Here is a 13,096-nt window from a genome sequence, read left to right as displayed (position 1 = left end):
TTCTCCCCCATTAATTTTCAACCATAAGTAAGAAAGGAAAAGTAAAACGGTTTACCTTTCACAAGGCAAATACTCTTTCTTATTCGTCATAAATCTCTTTTCGTTCTTTACTCAGCAAAAAAGAAATACAACGAAAGATGCAATTCCCAATGTTGAAGCATGTACCCTATCCTTTGAGCTGACGTACTGAGTCATACTTCATCCTCATTGATTGTACCTTGGACGGCAGATGTAATGAACACAGTAGGCGGGAGCAAAAAATAAGTTTGTTTGAAAACTGGATTACTGAAAGCGCAGTTACCGACCTGAGGCTGCATATTCATAATATGCCGTTACAATTATATTACTTTTTACACCATTTTAATGCAGTGTATTTTATCTTTCTTCTTACACTTTTATTTCTATTTTTCTATATTCAACGCAGATTCACATTTCTCATCCTTTTACATACATTCCTGTGAAATCGCTGTGTTTCCTGTGGATTTTGTAAGTTCCTGATAGTGAAACGAGCATTTGGCGGTTGACCGTTGTTGTGGAATGGAAGAGACTTGATCAAACTTCAACGCAGTCTCTTTCGGTGGAAACTGAGATCAAAGCGATGAGCTCGCATATCGAATACAACCAATGGTGTGTTGTGGTATTTCTTAAGTTTGTAAGGTCGCCAACTTCATTGCCATAAACCTGAAACAACCTTCTGTATTAATGATACTGTTAATATTACCTAATGGAACTCAGAGATAACTTAGGATAAACCTCAGTTAAGGATTACTGGTCCTTGAATTCGAATCCAGTATCTCTTGATTCAAAGTAAGAATGCCTATTATTCACCTTTGCTTACTTGGTAGATGTGTTAGATTTCCATAGCAAAATCCCTTGAGAAACACTAATTTCACCCATACATGGTAAACTTCTTGAATAAGTTGCTGAAAAAACTAAATCTGAAAATTGGCATTTTTTTTCGTCTAGAAAATTTACTTTTCCTTCCTAAGTAATAGATACACTGAACATAAATTATAAATAAGAGTTTCCAATTGCACAAAACTCGCTCGCCTAGAAATTGATCATATTATCCCTTCTTTCTTTGGAAACTTTGTATATAATACATTTTATCATTTGTTTGTCTCGGTACCAATATTCACAAAACGCTGAAAGAAAATCAGCTTTCTTCTTTTTAAACGAAAATAGACCATACAGGCAATGGGTCTAATATGCTTTAGAACTAGGAGAATAAAATAATCTAATTAAAAATTTATTGACTCTGCCCTAGTCTTAATCTTCATCAGATGTGTCTCCTATATTTATGTACCATTTTATGTGCAATAGAAGTGTCGTGTATCCTGTAAATGATGTTTCATCAAAAAGTTTTGTATGTATTCGGAGCTCCATTGTAGCTAAGCAGTTAACACATGCGCCTTTGGCGTGGGAGACCCGGATTCGCTTCTCGATGGGAACTCCTGTGATTCGGATTCCACGTTAAGCTATAGGACCACGTCTCATATAGCCTTCCTGCTAAAACGGACGCTAAAATGAAAATCAAATCAAATTTAGATCTTCATATATTCGAAATGTTTGAAGGTTTCAGTTGTAGAAAACAGTACTGACACATTTATTTTCAATATTTTCTTTAGTATTAGCATAAAATTATTAAATTACAAGCAAAAGACATGAATATAGGCTAACTTTATTCCACAGTCAACACTGTTACAAGAGAATTTAGAGTGAATGCGTACTCCTAATCGCTGTACCTTGACACTTCACTCTGAAGAGCACGGGTATCATGGATTTAGACTAACGCATGAAACATTTTATCGAATCTTATCCAGTCTTTTCTGTCGTGAAATTATTATAACCATTAGCCGTGGAATCCCAATATTTGTATCTAAACATTTGCAAACAGGGGAAATATTCAGTCGAAATACGCGAGCAGCAAACTTCTTTAATAGTATTCTTATGTAACCCTGCAAATGAGTTCTAATAGCAGCCGACAGACAGCCCAGTAATAAAATAATAGAAGAACTGATAAAGGTAAGGATCAGAGGAAGAAGTGCTTTTTTTTCTTTCTTAGTGAAATTATGAAATAAGGAAAAAAGTAACGGCTGATAGCAACACTGTCGACAAATAATAATAATAAAAAAAATTGAAATGGTGATACAGTAACATCATACACACGAAGAAACACCTTGTTTCATGAGATAATACAGCTTGTGAGGAACAATAGCTGTTAGCTTTCATCAGTAGTTGAAACGGGAAACGTAAATAATTCTCCGTTACGAAATCTAGACTCTTCAATGCATTTCTTATTTCGTGAAAAACGTCGTTTCTTCTTTGACGCGCATTGTAAAAACCTTCGACCGGAAATAAAACTTTTTTTATTATTATTATTATTATTATTATTACAAGGCAATAAAGCTTCAAACTAATATAAGCCTTTGTGTATAAATAGGTTTGATTTCTTTTTTGCAAATATATATATATAAATCATTTGAATTAATCATATGATGGACGGCATTAAAACACGAAAAATGTGAAGACGAAGACATTACTTGAAGACCGTGGTGTATAAAAGCTTCTCGGCTGCGACAAATGATCTGCCAATAATGACATGATATCTATGATGATGATGATGATATGATGTAGGAATTATCACCGCCGAAACAAAAAGTCCTGAGTAAATTACAACATATTTGGTAACAATTATAATATGTCGTATCCAAACAACTATGCTTGACTGTGGCTAGGCCCTATTTCTCGGTAAACCAATTTTTGTTTGTTTGTTTGTTTAAAGATTTCTCAGCTAAAACTCCAGATATCCTTTCCATATGAATAACGCGGCCATATTAGACATCTTAGTTCAGAAATTCTGTTAATGAAGTATTTTGGAATTAGTCTATTATTAATAACGACGTGAAAAAAAAATTTTTTTGTTAAATGCAAATTAGAAAATAATTTGCAACTGTAGCGATCCACAAGAAATGGGACAACACGAGACAAGACTTAACGTTTCTCGTCTTGTCTACTGAAAATGGTGTATCCAAAATATATATCCCTATCTGTTCTCGCCAAAAGTTTATTTTGTGAAATTTTGATCTTTGCTTCTCATCAGTAACAACTCCATTTTTCCAGATTTTTGAAAACATGGCGAAGATAAAAATCATACCTAAAATTTTCTTCTTAATTATTAGTACTTAGTGAAATAGTTTGTATTGTCGGTGTATCTTCCAACACCACAGATTTGTATACAGGCGTTTGTTTCATGGTGAAATGATAATGAAAAACGAAGGATAACCATCTCTCAAGTCTCGAATGAATCTTCATTGTTTGGAGTGTTTTGCCTAATGAACACAATATATCACTGACATTGTAATAATTAATTGTGTGTATTTGCTTATTACATACTGCATGCAAGCAGAAAACACTGATCATACATGAATTAAAAATTCTAGCCGGAAGTAGGCTCATATGTTGCAAATGGTGCGAGATATTGATAAAATAATCGAAAAAATCTCTCCTTTAAGATACCCATTGCCGATTTTTATCAAGACGTCTTACACTTGTGTCTGTAAAGGGATACCAGTAGATGCTATGAGGAATGACAAGGAGATTCATTCTCGTATGTAAACGATGCGTTGTGTAAAGAGCGCAGATTCAGCTTATATATATATATATATATATATATATATATATATATATATATATATATATAGAGAGAGAGAGAGAGAGAGAGAGAGAAAGAGAGAGAGAGAGAGAGAGAGAGAGAAAGAAAGAAAGAAAGAAAGAAAGAAAGAAAGAAAGAAAAAGAGAGAGAGAGAGTTATCTCTTTGGACAATTTTTCTGTGAAACGCTAATTTGAAACTTTTCTGGCTTGTGTAAAAATAATGTTACACTTCCAGTCGAAAGCTTTCACAATTGCTGCAATTGCACTTCAATGAAGGAACAAGTTTTCTCAGAGGATGAGAAGAGCATTCAAAAGTCAGCATTTCTTTACTTTTTCTTGCCTATATTTCAGTTTCTGGCAAAGACAGACAACTGTTCTTTCGTCCAAAGCATACTTCTTACATGAAGCAAGTTGTCCCTTGATATATATGACGACACTGTGTCACTATTTCAATGTTGTTCTCTTCAGAACTATTTGAAGTTTCTCCTCAACTTTTTTTTTTTTTATTTCATAACTTCACTTATAAAAAAATATTTTTCCTATAGTGGACTCGAACCTCTAATCCTTGGTTTCATTAATTCCATCTTATTATGTTACTGCTGGATTCTTTTTTTTTCTTTTCTTAATATGATGGCTAATTGAGGAGCTCCTTTCCAAATACCACTTAAGTCAGTTTTTCTCAATTTTAAACTTTTTATGTTATTATGATATTGTGGATGAGTTGCACATATTAATCTTGAATAAACTGCAAAACTCACTCAAGTCTCACTGGTGTAATGGCTCAAAAACTACGTTTTTTTTTTTGCAAAGTCCACCTTAGTCATTGAAGTTTTTGGTGTTTCCTGTAAATTTTAAAAATATGACTTAAGTGGTATTTGGAAAGGAGCTCTTCAATTTGCTTGTTTATACAAGACAGTTAAAAAAGTTCGCTGTTCACGTATTTCGATAAAAAATGTTCATGGATTGTTTCATGAATTTATGAAGTAATGTTCAGATACAAATATGTAATGATGTAGCTAATATTTATAATAGTTTTATGACACAAAATAACCTGATAATAAGTTTCGTGTAGGTCTGAATCCACGATAATCTCTTTGGAATGGAGTTCCAAGGTTCAATGCTGAGTCATATCATTTTCCCTATATGAAATTCTTTTGTAACAGTGTTGACAGTGAAAGAGAATTAGCCCATATTTAAGTCTTTTGTTTCTAATTTAATTATTTTACGTTATTATTGAACAAAAATATGTATTGAAAATCACTACTGTTATCTCCTGCTGAAACCTTCGAGCATTTCTAATATATAAAGAAAAGATATTCTCGGCAAAACGTCATTTTCACGATACGCTACTTTTTTTTTCTTTTCTTTCACTAGTGGCTTGGCCGTATAATTTTCGGATGATCTTGTAGAAATCATTTGCTATGTTGTTGAACTCATTTGTCACATTCTTTCGATTCTGGAAATAGGATGCGAAATGTTGTCCCTTACGATAAATTTTCAAGTTTAAAAACGAAAAACAGTCTTCAGGCACACTGGAACATGGAGAATAACAGGGTTGATTAATATGTTTCTGTCACGATGATTGTCACATGTTTAGGTACTTTATCTTGTAACAGAAACAATGCAGTTTGCTGAAATCTCACACATCGAATTCGTTGATACAGTTACAGTTATTTGTTCATAGATTACATTGGTGGTTACATTTTTCTCTGGACAAATTCGCTTCGAACATTTGTTCGACTGATAAAATTTTTCCGCACCCACGCATTCGATTGACGTTTTGTAGCAGGATCTTAGGCAAAATGCACCGATTTGTAGGTACTGTTTTTCAAAGAAGTCTAGGTCTATGTCAGTGATTGTGATCTAAACTTGTTACACAAAATGTTTCTTCCTCACTTTTCTTGTTTATCAATACATGGAAACAAATTTTCCATTTCTTCAAATCTTAAATAATGGTTGTGCGTACCATATTCTTCCTAATATTTAGATCTTTCCTCATGCGAAGTATCAGTGAACGATTTTCGAATATCATTTCAGTACTTCACTTGATGTAACTGGTTGAGGAGTCACCACTCTTCTAATTCCCTTTGACATATTCCTAATGTTCACAAACCGGGCATGCCAACGGAATTCCGAATATCAAAACTAAAAAAAATTCTGTGAAATTCAGCGCAAATTGCCAGAAGTGAGTGCGTGAATTCATCGTAAGATGATCGTAAAATTACTCCTTGTTTTGTGAAATCTAGCGTGTTTTATTTGAAAATTTTATTGTTTTGGATTAGGTAAGTCAGAAACAAGGAGCTCCCCAACTGTAAGATGATGTTCTTAGGTTACTATCATAAAATCTGATTTTCATTAAAATATTTGAATTTGTTTGAAAGTACAAAATTTACTGCGCTCAGTTTCACAATTCACGGCATGGGTAATAATAATTACTACTTTTTTGTCTGCAGAATATTATAGGAATAATTTTCATTTGCATCAACGAATACGTAGAGTTTAACACTGTTATTGCCAATAAATTCCATAGTGTTTATAATGGAAAATTCTGTAGGAGTGCAGCTTGTCTTTCTTGTGATAGTGATAGTTTTTAAGACAAGTAACCATTTGGTATTTATATTCTTTATTAAAAAAAAAAAAAAAAAAAAAAAAAAAAACTTAGTGAGGAAGTATTCCTCACTGTTAAGCCTGAAAAAATATAAAATTTGTGACCAGGCGAGTTGTTCTTCCAGACTTTTCCAGAAAAACTAGTATCAGAAATACAAAAACTATAACTTATAGGCTTTCACTTCTAACATTTCGAAATTTAAGTTAATTCAGTCGTTTGAAAGCAGTAAACGAAGTTAATTGTATTACTTTTACGGGTAGGCGGTTATCTGGCGCAGTTGGTAATCTAGGTTGCTGTACCTACTTTAAAAACAGTAAATAATAAATAACAATGTGCCTGATAATCTTATGCTTGGACAAAGTCGTTATATGATTAGAGAAATAATTCATCCAAAACTACAACAGATAAGTATAGAGTTAAACGTCCTTGTGCTGCAATCAGAGCTTCTGTATATCGAACAGATAGCCGTTGTATGTGTTTCTGGGTAATTGCCTACCACTCTGCTTGTTTGTAAGTTCACAAAACAGCGTGGTCCAGTCCAATACTACGTGGTTGGATGCTGACTAATTACTGAATGTCCCACACATTTCGATGAGCTTATTGGTTAGGTTAGAGACAGTGGTCTCCTTCGAAGCCTGTGTTTATATTGCGTTCCTTGATGTCGATAAGGCGTAATGAAGGTTGTCCACATGTTTCCTGTTCTTGTCCACCTTCACTATACCCCACTCTCATGGCCAGTCCCAAACCCATGCTGAGAAAGGGGGGGGGGTTCAAGCCCATATACGCTGGGCACCCTGTCGAGTGCTTCCAAGAAACTGGTATATCCTGAACTTGAGAGAAATCCTTCCTCTTTGTTCATTCTCTTCCTTTGAGTCCGAGTCGACAAGCGATGGACATAGGTGGTGGTGGTGGTGATGGGGCCCCCTACTGGAGAAGGCAAGAAGTCAGAAGAGGTTGCCAGCGTTCTAAATGGGTCAGTGACACGGACCTTTGGTCACAAGAATGTGCGTGGTACTTTACCATTGTCTCTTCGTGGACAGTGAGGCAGGTTGTTATGGGTGAGAGCGATTGGTGCCTCTCAAATGAGAGATCTGTCTGGTGCATATGGACTACATCACCCATTGGTACTGGTAATGTACGGTGTATCTCTTTCGTAAAATGAGGTAGGCAGGGTCTTATACCCTTTCATTCCTACCGAGAGAAGGAAGCCTTCCGGTATCTCTTGGCCCATGTGGAACAAGTAAGTAGGCGGAGGCAGGATTAACGCAGATTCTAGGTTTGACTTGGACTCTGCCGAACTGTGGTCAAACCGTGGGATTCGGCAATTGAGGCTATGTTCTTCAAGGGGAAGGTAAGTTGACCTTATAACGCTCGGTTTCTGTCACTGCATACGACGGTAGGCTTCCACTCGCGAGGGAAGCCAAATTAGTTCCTAAGGGCATAAGTGTAGAAGCTAGGCTGCAGAAGTGACAGTTCAGGTTATTTTTTCTGAAGTCTGCTGTGAATACTCTACGGACTAGCCATACTGGTAAGGCCGGTCAATGTAAATAGTCATCCTCAATGGTGGCCAGAGTGTGCGAGCAGACACTCCTTTATCTATGTCCATCTCCACCACCGCAGCTTGTGTAGACAGCCCTCTTGCGATATTACTCCACACAATTATTCAAAGATGATGCTGGGCTCCGCATTCTCCTTCCATCTGAAATTGTAATCGTTCATACGTCATAGGTACTGTTCAAATCCTGTGAGTCAGGACATAGTCCTTCGTGATGTTACAATTATCATAAATAGAAGAATGTATATTCATAAACTTACAATAGATAATTATCAACTGCATATTTTACCCATAATTGCCATATTTATATTTCAACAGAAATTGAAAATTTGCATTTGGTCAAAGTTAGTCTTCGAACATACGAAGTTTACATGGGTATGTTGTAGCAGTTTCTCGTTTTATTTAAATGTTACTCCAATCAATATCGAAAAAGTAAACAAGTGTATTTGTAGGTTAAGAAAAATATTTACGTTTGAAGTTGAAAGACGTCTTTGATGTTAGCGATCTCTGGTTTGATTCCCGATGGTGACCGTCTGTTGAAAAGGTGTAAGAGCTTTTACAGGTCCTCCTGTAAAGCCATCCTGTGTAAGATTTTTCCTGGGTTTTCTCATTCATAACCTAGCAGATTCTGAGATGGTACCTCGTAACATACAGGTCTCAGTCCACTTCTTTCCCCATTTTTTTCTTCCTTCCCCGGACAGCGTGTGCTCACCGAGGGACGTCGTCCCTCATTGTGATGCGTTTAAGGCCATAGATGTCGCTAATGGCCAGAAATATTTATAAATAAATATAAAAAATATGAAGTTGAAATAATAGGATTGCCAGCGCTCACCTTACATATAAATGATTCTTCTGCTACATTTCGTTGTGGATTTCAGTGAAAGTTAAAAACGAAATGAAGTGCCACTAAGTTTTAAAAGTCAGTCTTGTCCTTACCAAATTCAAATCTAAATCATTCCTATATTTCATTCAATGTATTCAAGCATGTTTAACGAGGAAAAAAAAAAACTTTTCTGTGCTAGCATAGTAATATTATGTGCCTTAATTCTGTATCACACATTCATTAATTCTGTATACACACATTCATTAAATAAATGTTTACAGGAGGAAGATGATTTGGTTGATTTGTCGAAAGATGACTTAGTGGATGAGGAAGGAGGGGAGAGTACACCAATCAGCGGCTCTGATGCTGAAGCTACCAGTGAAAGTCCAAATGTTAGGAAGAGGCGGACAAGGAAAGTTGACTAAAAAGTTGTGAACCATTTTTACTGTAACACCAGGACATTCTGCTCTTGCTGTAGTTGTTCGGTAGTTGTAGTAGACTACCACGTGACAAGAAGACTTTGTTGAATGTGGAAAACAAAATCTTAAGTGTGGCTTAACATCTTACACTGGCGACAGTATAGTAATTCCACTGCATTGATCTTTTTTAGTTACATGAAAGGAGAATAAATAGAAGTGTATATGAGACATTATTGAGTTACTATTGCTGTTGGGATTTCTTAGGTTTAAGCGAACATAACCATGTGATTGCTCGTATAAACAATAAATAGTAGCTGCAGAATTAAAAGATGTTCGTTGGGCCAGTTAGAAAGAGATGCTTTTCCCAAAAGTGCCTGTGATTACTTGGAGTGTGTACGTATGAAGTGCTCGATTCTGAAATTATTGTGCAAGATGAAGTCATTTCTAATCAAATTAATGAACTAACTCATGAAACTGGCTTATTGACAAGATATTTATGTTACATGTGTTAGTTTCTTTTGTACGAAACTTTGGTGTGCACTAATTTCTATTTCATTTTTTTAATTATGTTTTGTTATACAATTCCAGGTTTCCAAGATATTGTAATATTTTTTTAAAAGAGAAAAATGTTCTTATTTTATTGGTTACGGTATGTGATATGCCATATTGTGCAGCTTCCCGGTACTAAGAGTGTCAGTGTGTCGCGTAAACAGCAAAAGAAAAGTGTAGGAAAGAGATTACTACAAACGGTGACATATTCGAATTAAAATACTTGTTAGTGTTCTTGATAATACATATATTTGTATAATCATTCCATTGATGAATTTGCAATGAATAATTAAACGGGACATTTAATAAAAGTATAAAATTGTAAGTTTATAATTGGGAAATAATATATGAGTAAATATTGTGATATTCCATTAACTGTTTTTAAAAAATAGTAAAATGGTTGTACGAAGAATGTCTTGTGAAATATTTTTTGTTTATTATTTGCGCTAATTAATAAAATTTGAAAACACGGTACATAAAAAGAAATTTCAGTGTTACGTTTCTGTTATTAAATTCCAGTTTTTTGTAAGCACTTTTGAAGTTCAGTTTGATTGGCCTAAGGTACTGGAAGTTAAAATAAAAAAGGGAATAGTCTAAATATTAACAACAAACTCAAAAGGTGCTCACCCTACTCTTCTCTCTTCTGTTACGATCCATTAAAAGAAACCCTTAATCGTGGAGCACTGGAAGTCATCAGAAAGTCTTCATAGTTCGTAGAAAGACGCATATGAGGCCATTTTCATTTGAATAAAGGAATCCACTCAGACACGAACAGCCCTTCCCACTGGTCTAGTGGCCAGTGAGTGTATACCTTTGATGCACGAAATTTCCAGCTTGATTTCAGGTAGAAGAGTACAGGGGTTCAGGTCCGTTAAATTGTAGGTCTCGTCTTACAGAAGCTTCGTTGCCGACAAAGGACATGAACACAAATAAATTTGATATGGACACTGTAGGTAGAAGTTGGAATAACAACATTATATATATATATATATATATATATATATATATATATATATATATATATATATATATATATATATATATATTAGAGTGGGCCGAATTTTAACTTTTTTCGAAAATCTGTTCGGCGAAGCGGTTATAGGGTGTCTTTTAATGGGCAAAGTGTGCCATTTTTTTTTTTTTTTCAGAATTTTTAGTCAACGACTTCATGTGCCGCATCGAGGTTTTATGAAAAATGTATGCAACCCGCACTACACGGCACAATATTTCACGTTTTTGGCTATGTAAAATACATATATTCTCGTCGTTTGTAGATTCAGTCTTAGGGGCAGCTTGAACTATACCTAATGCATGCATCTTTCCAAAGCCCACTTATGTGCAGTTCTTCGCTTAAATTGGCCAAATTTCATCGCTTAAGGCAAGAAGATTGCGTTTTTTATTTGTATGTACAAAAAGTTTATTTATTTTGTTTAGCCTAAGAGTAGTTTATTTACTTATTTATTTATGTATTTATTTATCTTTTGCTGTAATGCAATTCATTATCAACATTCTCGATCATTTAACGCAGAACTCACCATGAGGAGGTGACTGCACTTCGAGTTCCACCCTGTCTAATTTTCTGCCATGGCCTTACTTGCTTGCGTCCTCACATACTTGCTTTACTTTTCTAGATGGCATGGTCATTTTTTCGATCCGAATGTTGGCATTTCCTTGCTAGAAATCAAGACACAGCGTATGAATCCATCGCGACTTGCTGGCCAATACATGGATTGAGAAGCTTGCGTCACCAAATGCACCATTCACTCTACTGCTAGGGTATGGCATGGAAACACAGTTATTTCTTCTTTGGGCAGTTTCACTAATCGCTAGTGCAGCAATTCAAGATGCAGGAGATATTTAAACGGAGCGCAAAAACCTTGTTATTGATAAAAATATGATTAAGAGGGAAAAGAGTAAATTCAGCGCAGCTGTTCAAGAAAGTAACGACATGGTCGGAAAATCTGTTAGAAGAGTCTTCTTCGGTGGAAGAAAAGACCAGACTCGAACGCAAGCGAGAAAACAGTGGTATCGACGGCAGATCGAAGAAGAACACTTGACAATACTGGAAGAACCAGGTTCAACGTATTTGGGCAACGTTGTGCCGAAGTCTGGTAGTGGAGAGGACATCGCCGCGTCTGCGTACGAATTTCTGGAGGAAAACGGAACTGATCTGTCAACGGTGGTAGGAGCTTGTTATGACGGTACACCAATCAACACGGGAAAATTTAAAGAAGCTCTACATTGTTTAAAAAAAAAAAAAAAAAAAAAAACGAGAACTTCAATGGACCGTTTGTCTTCTTCACGGAACTACCGCTTCGTTACTTAATATGACATCTCGATGGGGGAGCATCGGGTCAAAAAAAAAAACTTTCGGGACCCATCCGAAGAAAGCTCGACAAGTGCGAGGAAGCACTCTTGGTAAAATACCAAGCAATAAATCTTGACTGGTTGGATGAATTCACAAAAGTTGAAGACCTTAGTGCGGACCAACAATATTTACTAGTAATGTGCAGAGCAATTCACTCAGGATACTGTTCTTCAAACTTGGCGAACAAGAAACCCGGTCCAGTCACGTTGGCTCAACAAGGTATGTCGCATTATTCGTTTGTATTAGCACAGCGAAACCTTGTGAGGTATTCATGTCTTGTACAATACATGTCATGGTGTATCCCCGGGTCTGATTTGCCATCCAGCAAAAGCCATCATGCTGTGAAGGATCGCGGCATTTATGGAATTTGGGAATCTAGCCCAATTTCTACTCACGGAATCTAAGCAGATAGTATTCTCTTTATTTTCCAATAATTCGCAGTTCTTAAAAATAAATTTTGACGCGGACGATTACTACGACATGGTGGAGTGGATGACCTTGTCCCCTGCAGATCCTCCGCTCACCAAGATACTTTCGGACGACGAGATTGAAGAAAATATTTAGTCAGTTGCAATGCTCGGAGAAGAAATAACTACGTTACCGTGCCATACCCAAGCAGTAGAGTAAATGGTAGGTTTGGTGACGCAAGCTTCTCAATCCGTGTGTGGGTCGGCAGGTTGTGATGCATTCATACGCTGTGCCTTGGTTTCTAGCAAGAAAATCCCAACACTCGGATCGAGAAAAAGACAGAAAAGTAAAGCAAGTAAGTGAGGACGCAAGCAATGCCATGGCAGAAAGTTAGACAGGGCTTAACTAAAAGTGTGTGGAACTCAAAAAAGTGTTGTCACGTCCTCGTGAATTCTGGGTTATTTTGGACAAAGAATAAATGATCGTGATTGTTGTTAATGAATTGCATTAGAGGAAAAGATAAATAAATAAGGAAATAAACTCTATTCTTAGCCTAAACTAAAACAAATCAATTTTTTGTACATAAAAATAAAAAAAAAACGCAATCTTCTTGCCTTAAGCGTTGAAATTTGGCCAATTTAAGCGAACAACTGCACTGCGAAGAACTAAGTGAGCTTTAGGAAGGTGAATTAGGTATAGTTCAAGCTGCCC

General features: G+C 35.9%; 1 protein-coding gene across 3 annotated transcripts in view; it reads left to right on the top strand.

Annotated features, from left to right (window-relative positions):
• The window catches only part of LOC145660589 (thioredoxin-related transmembrane protein 1-like), a 46,257-nt gene extending 36,162 nt beyond the window's left edge, over nucleotides 1-10,095 (top strand). For all 3 annotated transcript variants that reach the window (XM_081725837.1, XM_081725836.1, XM_081725839.1), the window contains exon 6: nucleotides 8,923-10,095. In XM_081725837.1, the coding sequence (XP_081581963.1) occupies nucleotides 8,923-9,066 (144 nt within the window). In that variant the 3' untranslated portion in view covers nucleotides 9,067-10,095. The remainder of the gene's footprint in view (nucleotides 1-8,922) is intronic.
• Nucleotides 10,096-13,096: the final 3,001 nt, after the last annotated feature.

This window comes from Thermobia domestica, chromosome 9, assembly GCF_964235325.1.
Source record: "Thermobia domestica chromosome 9, izTheDome1.hap1.1, whole genome shotgun sequence".
NCBI lineage: Eukaryota > Metazoa > Arthropoda > Insecta > Zygentoma > Lepismatidae > Thermobia > Thermobia domestica.
The sequence above is the reverse complement of the archived record's forward strand: the minus strand, read 5'-3'. Positions and strand labels throughout refer to the sequence as shown.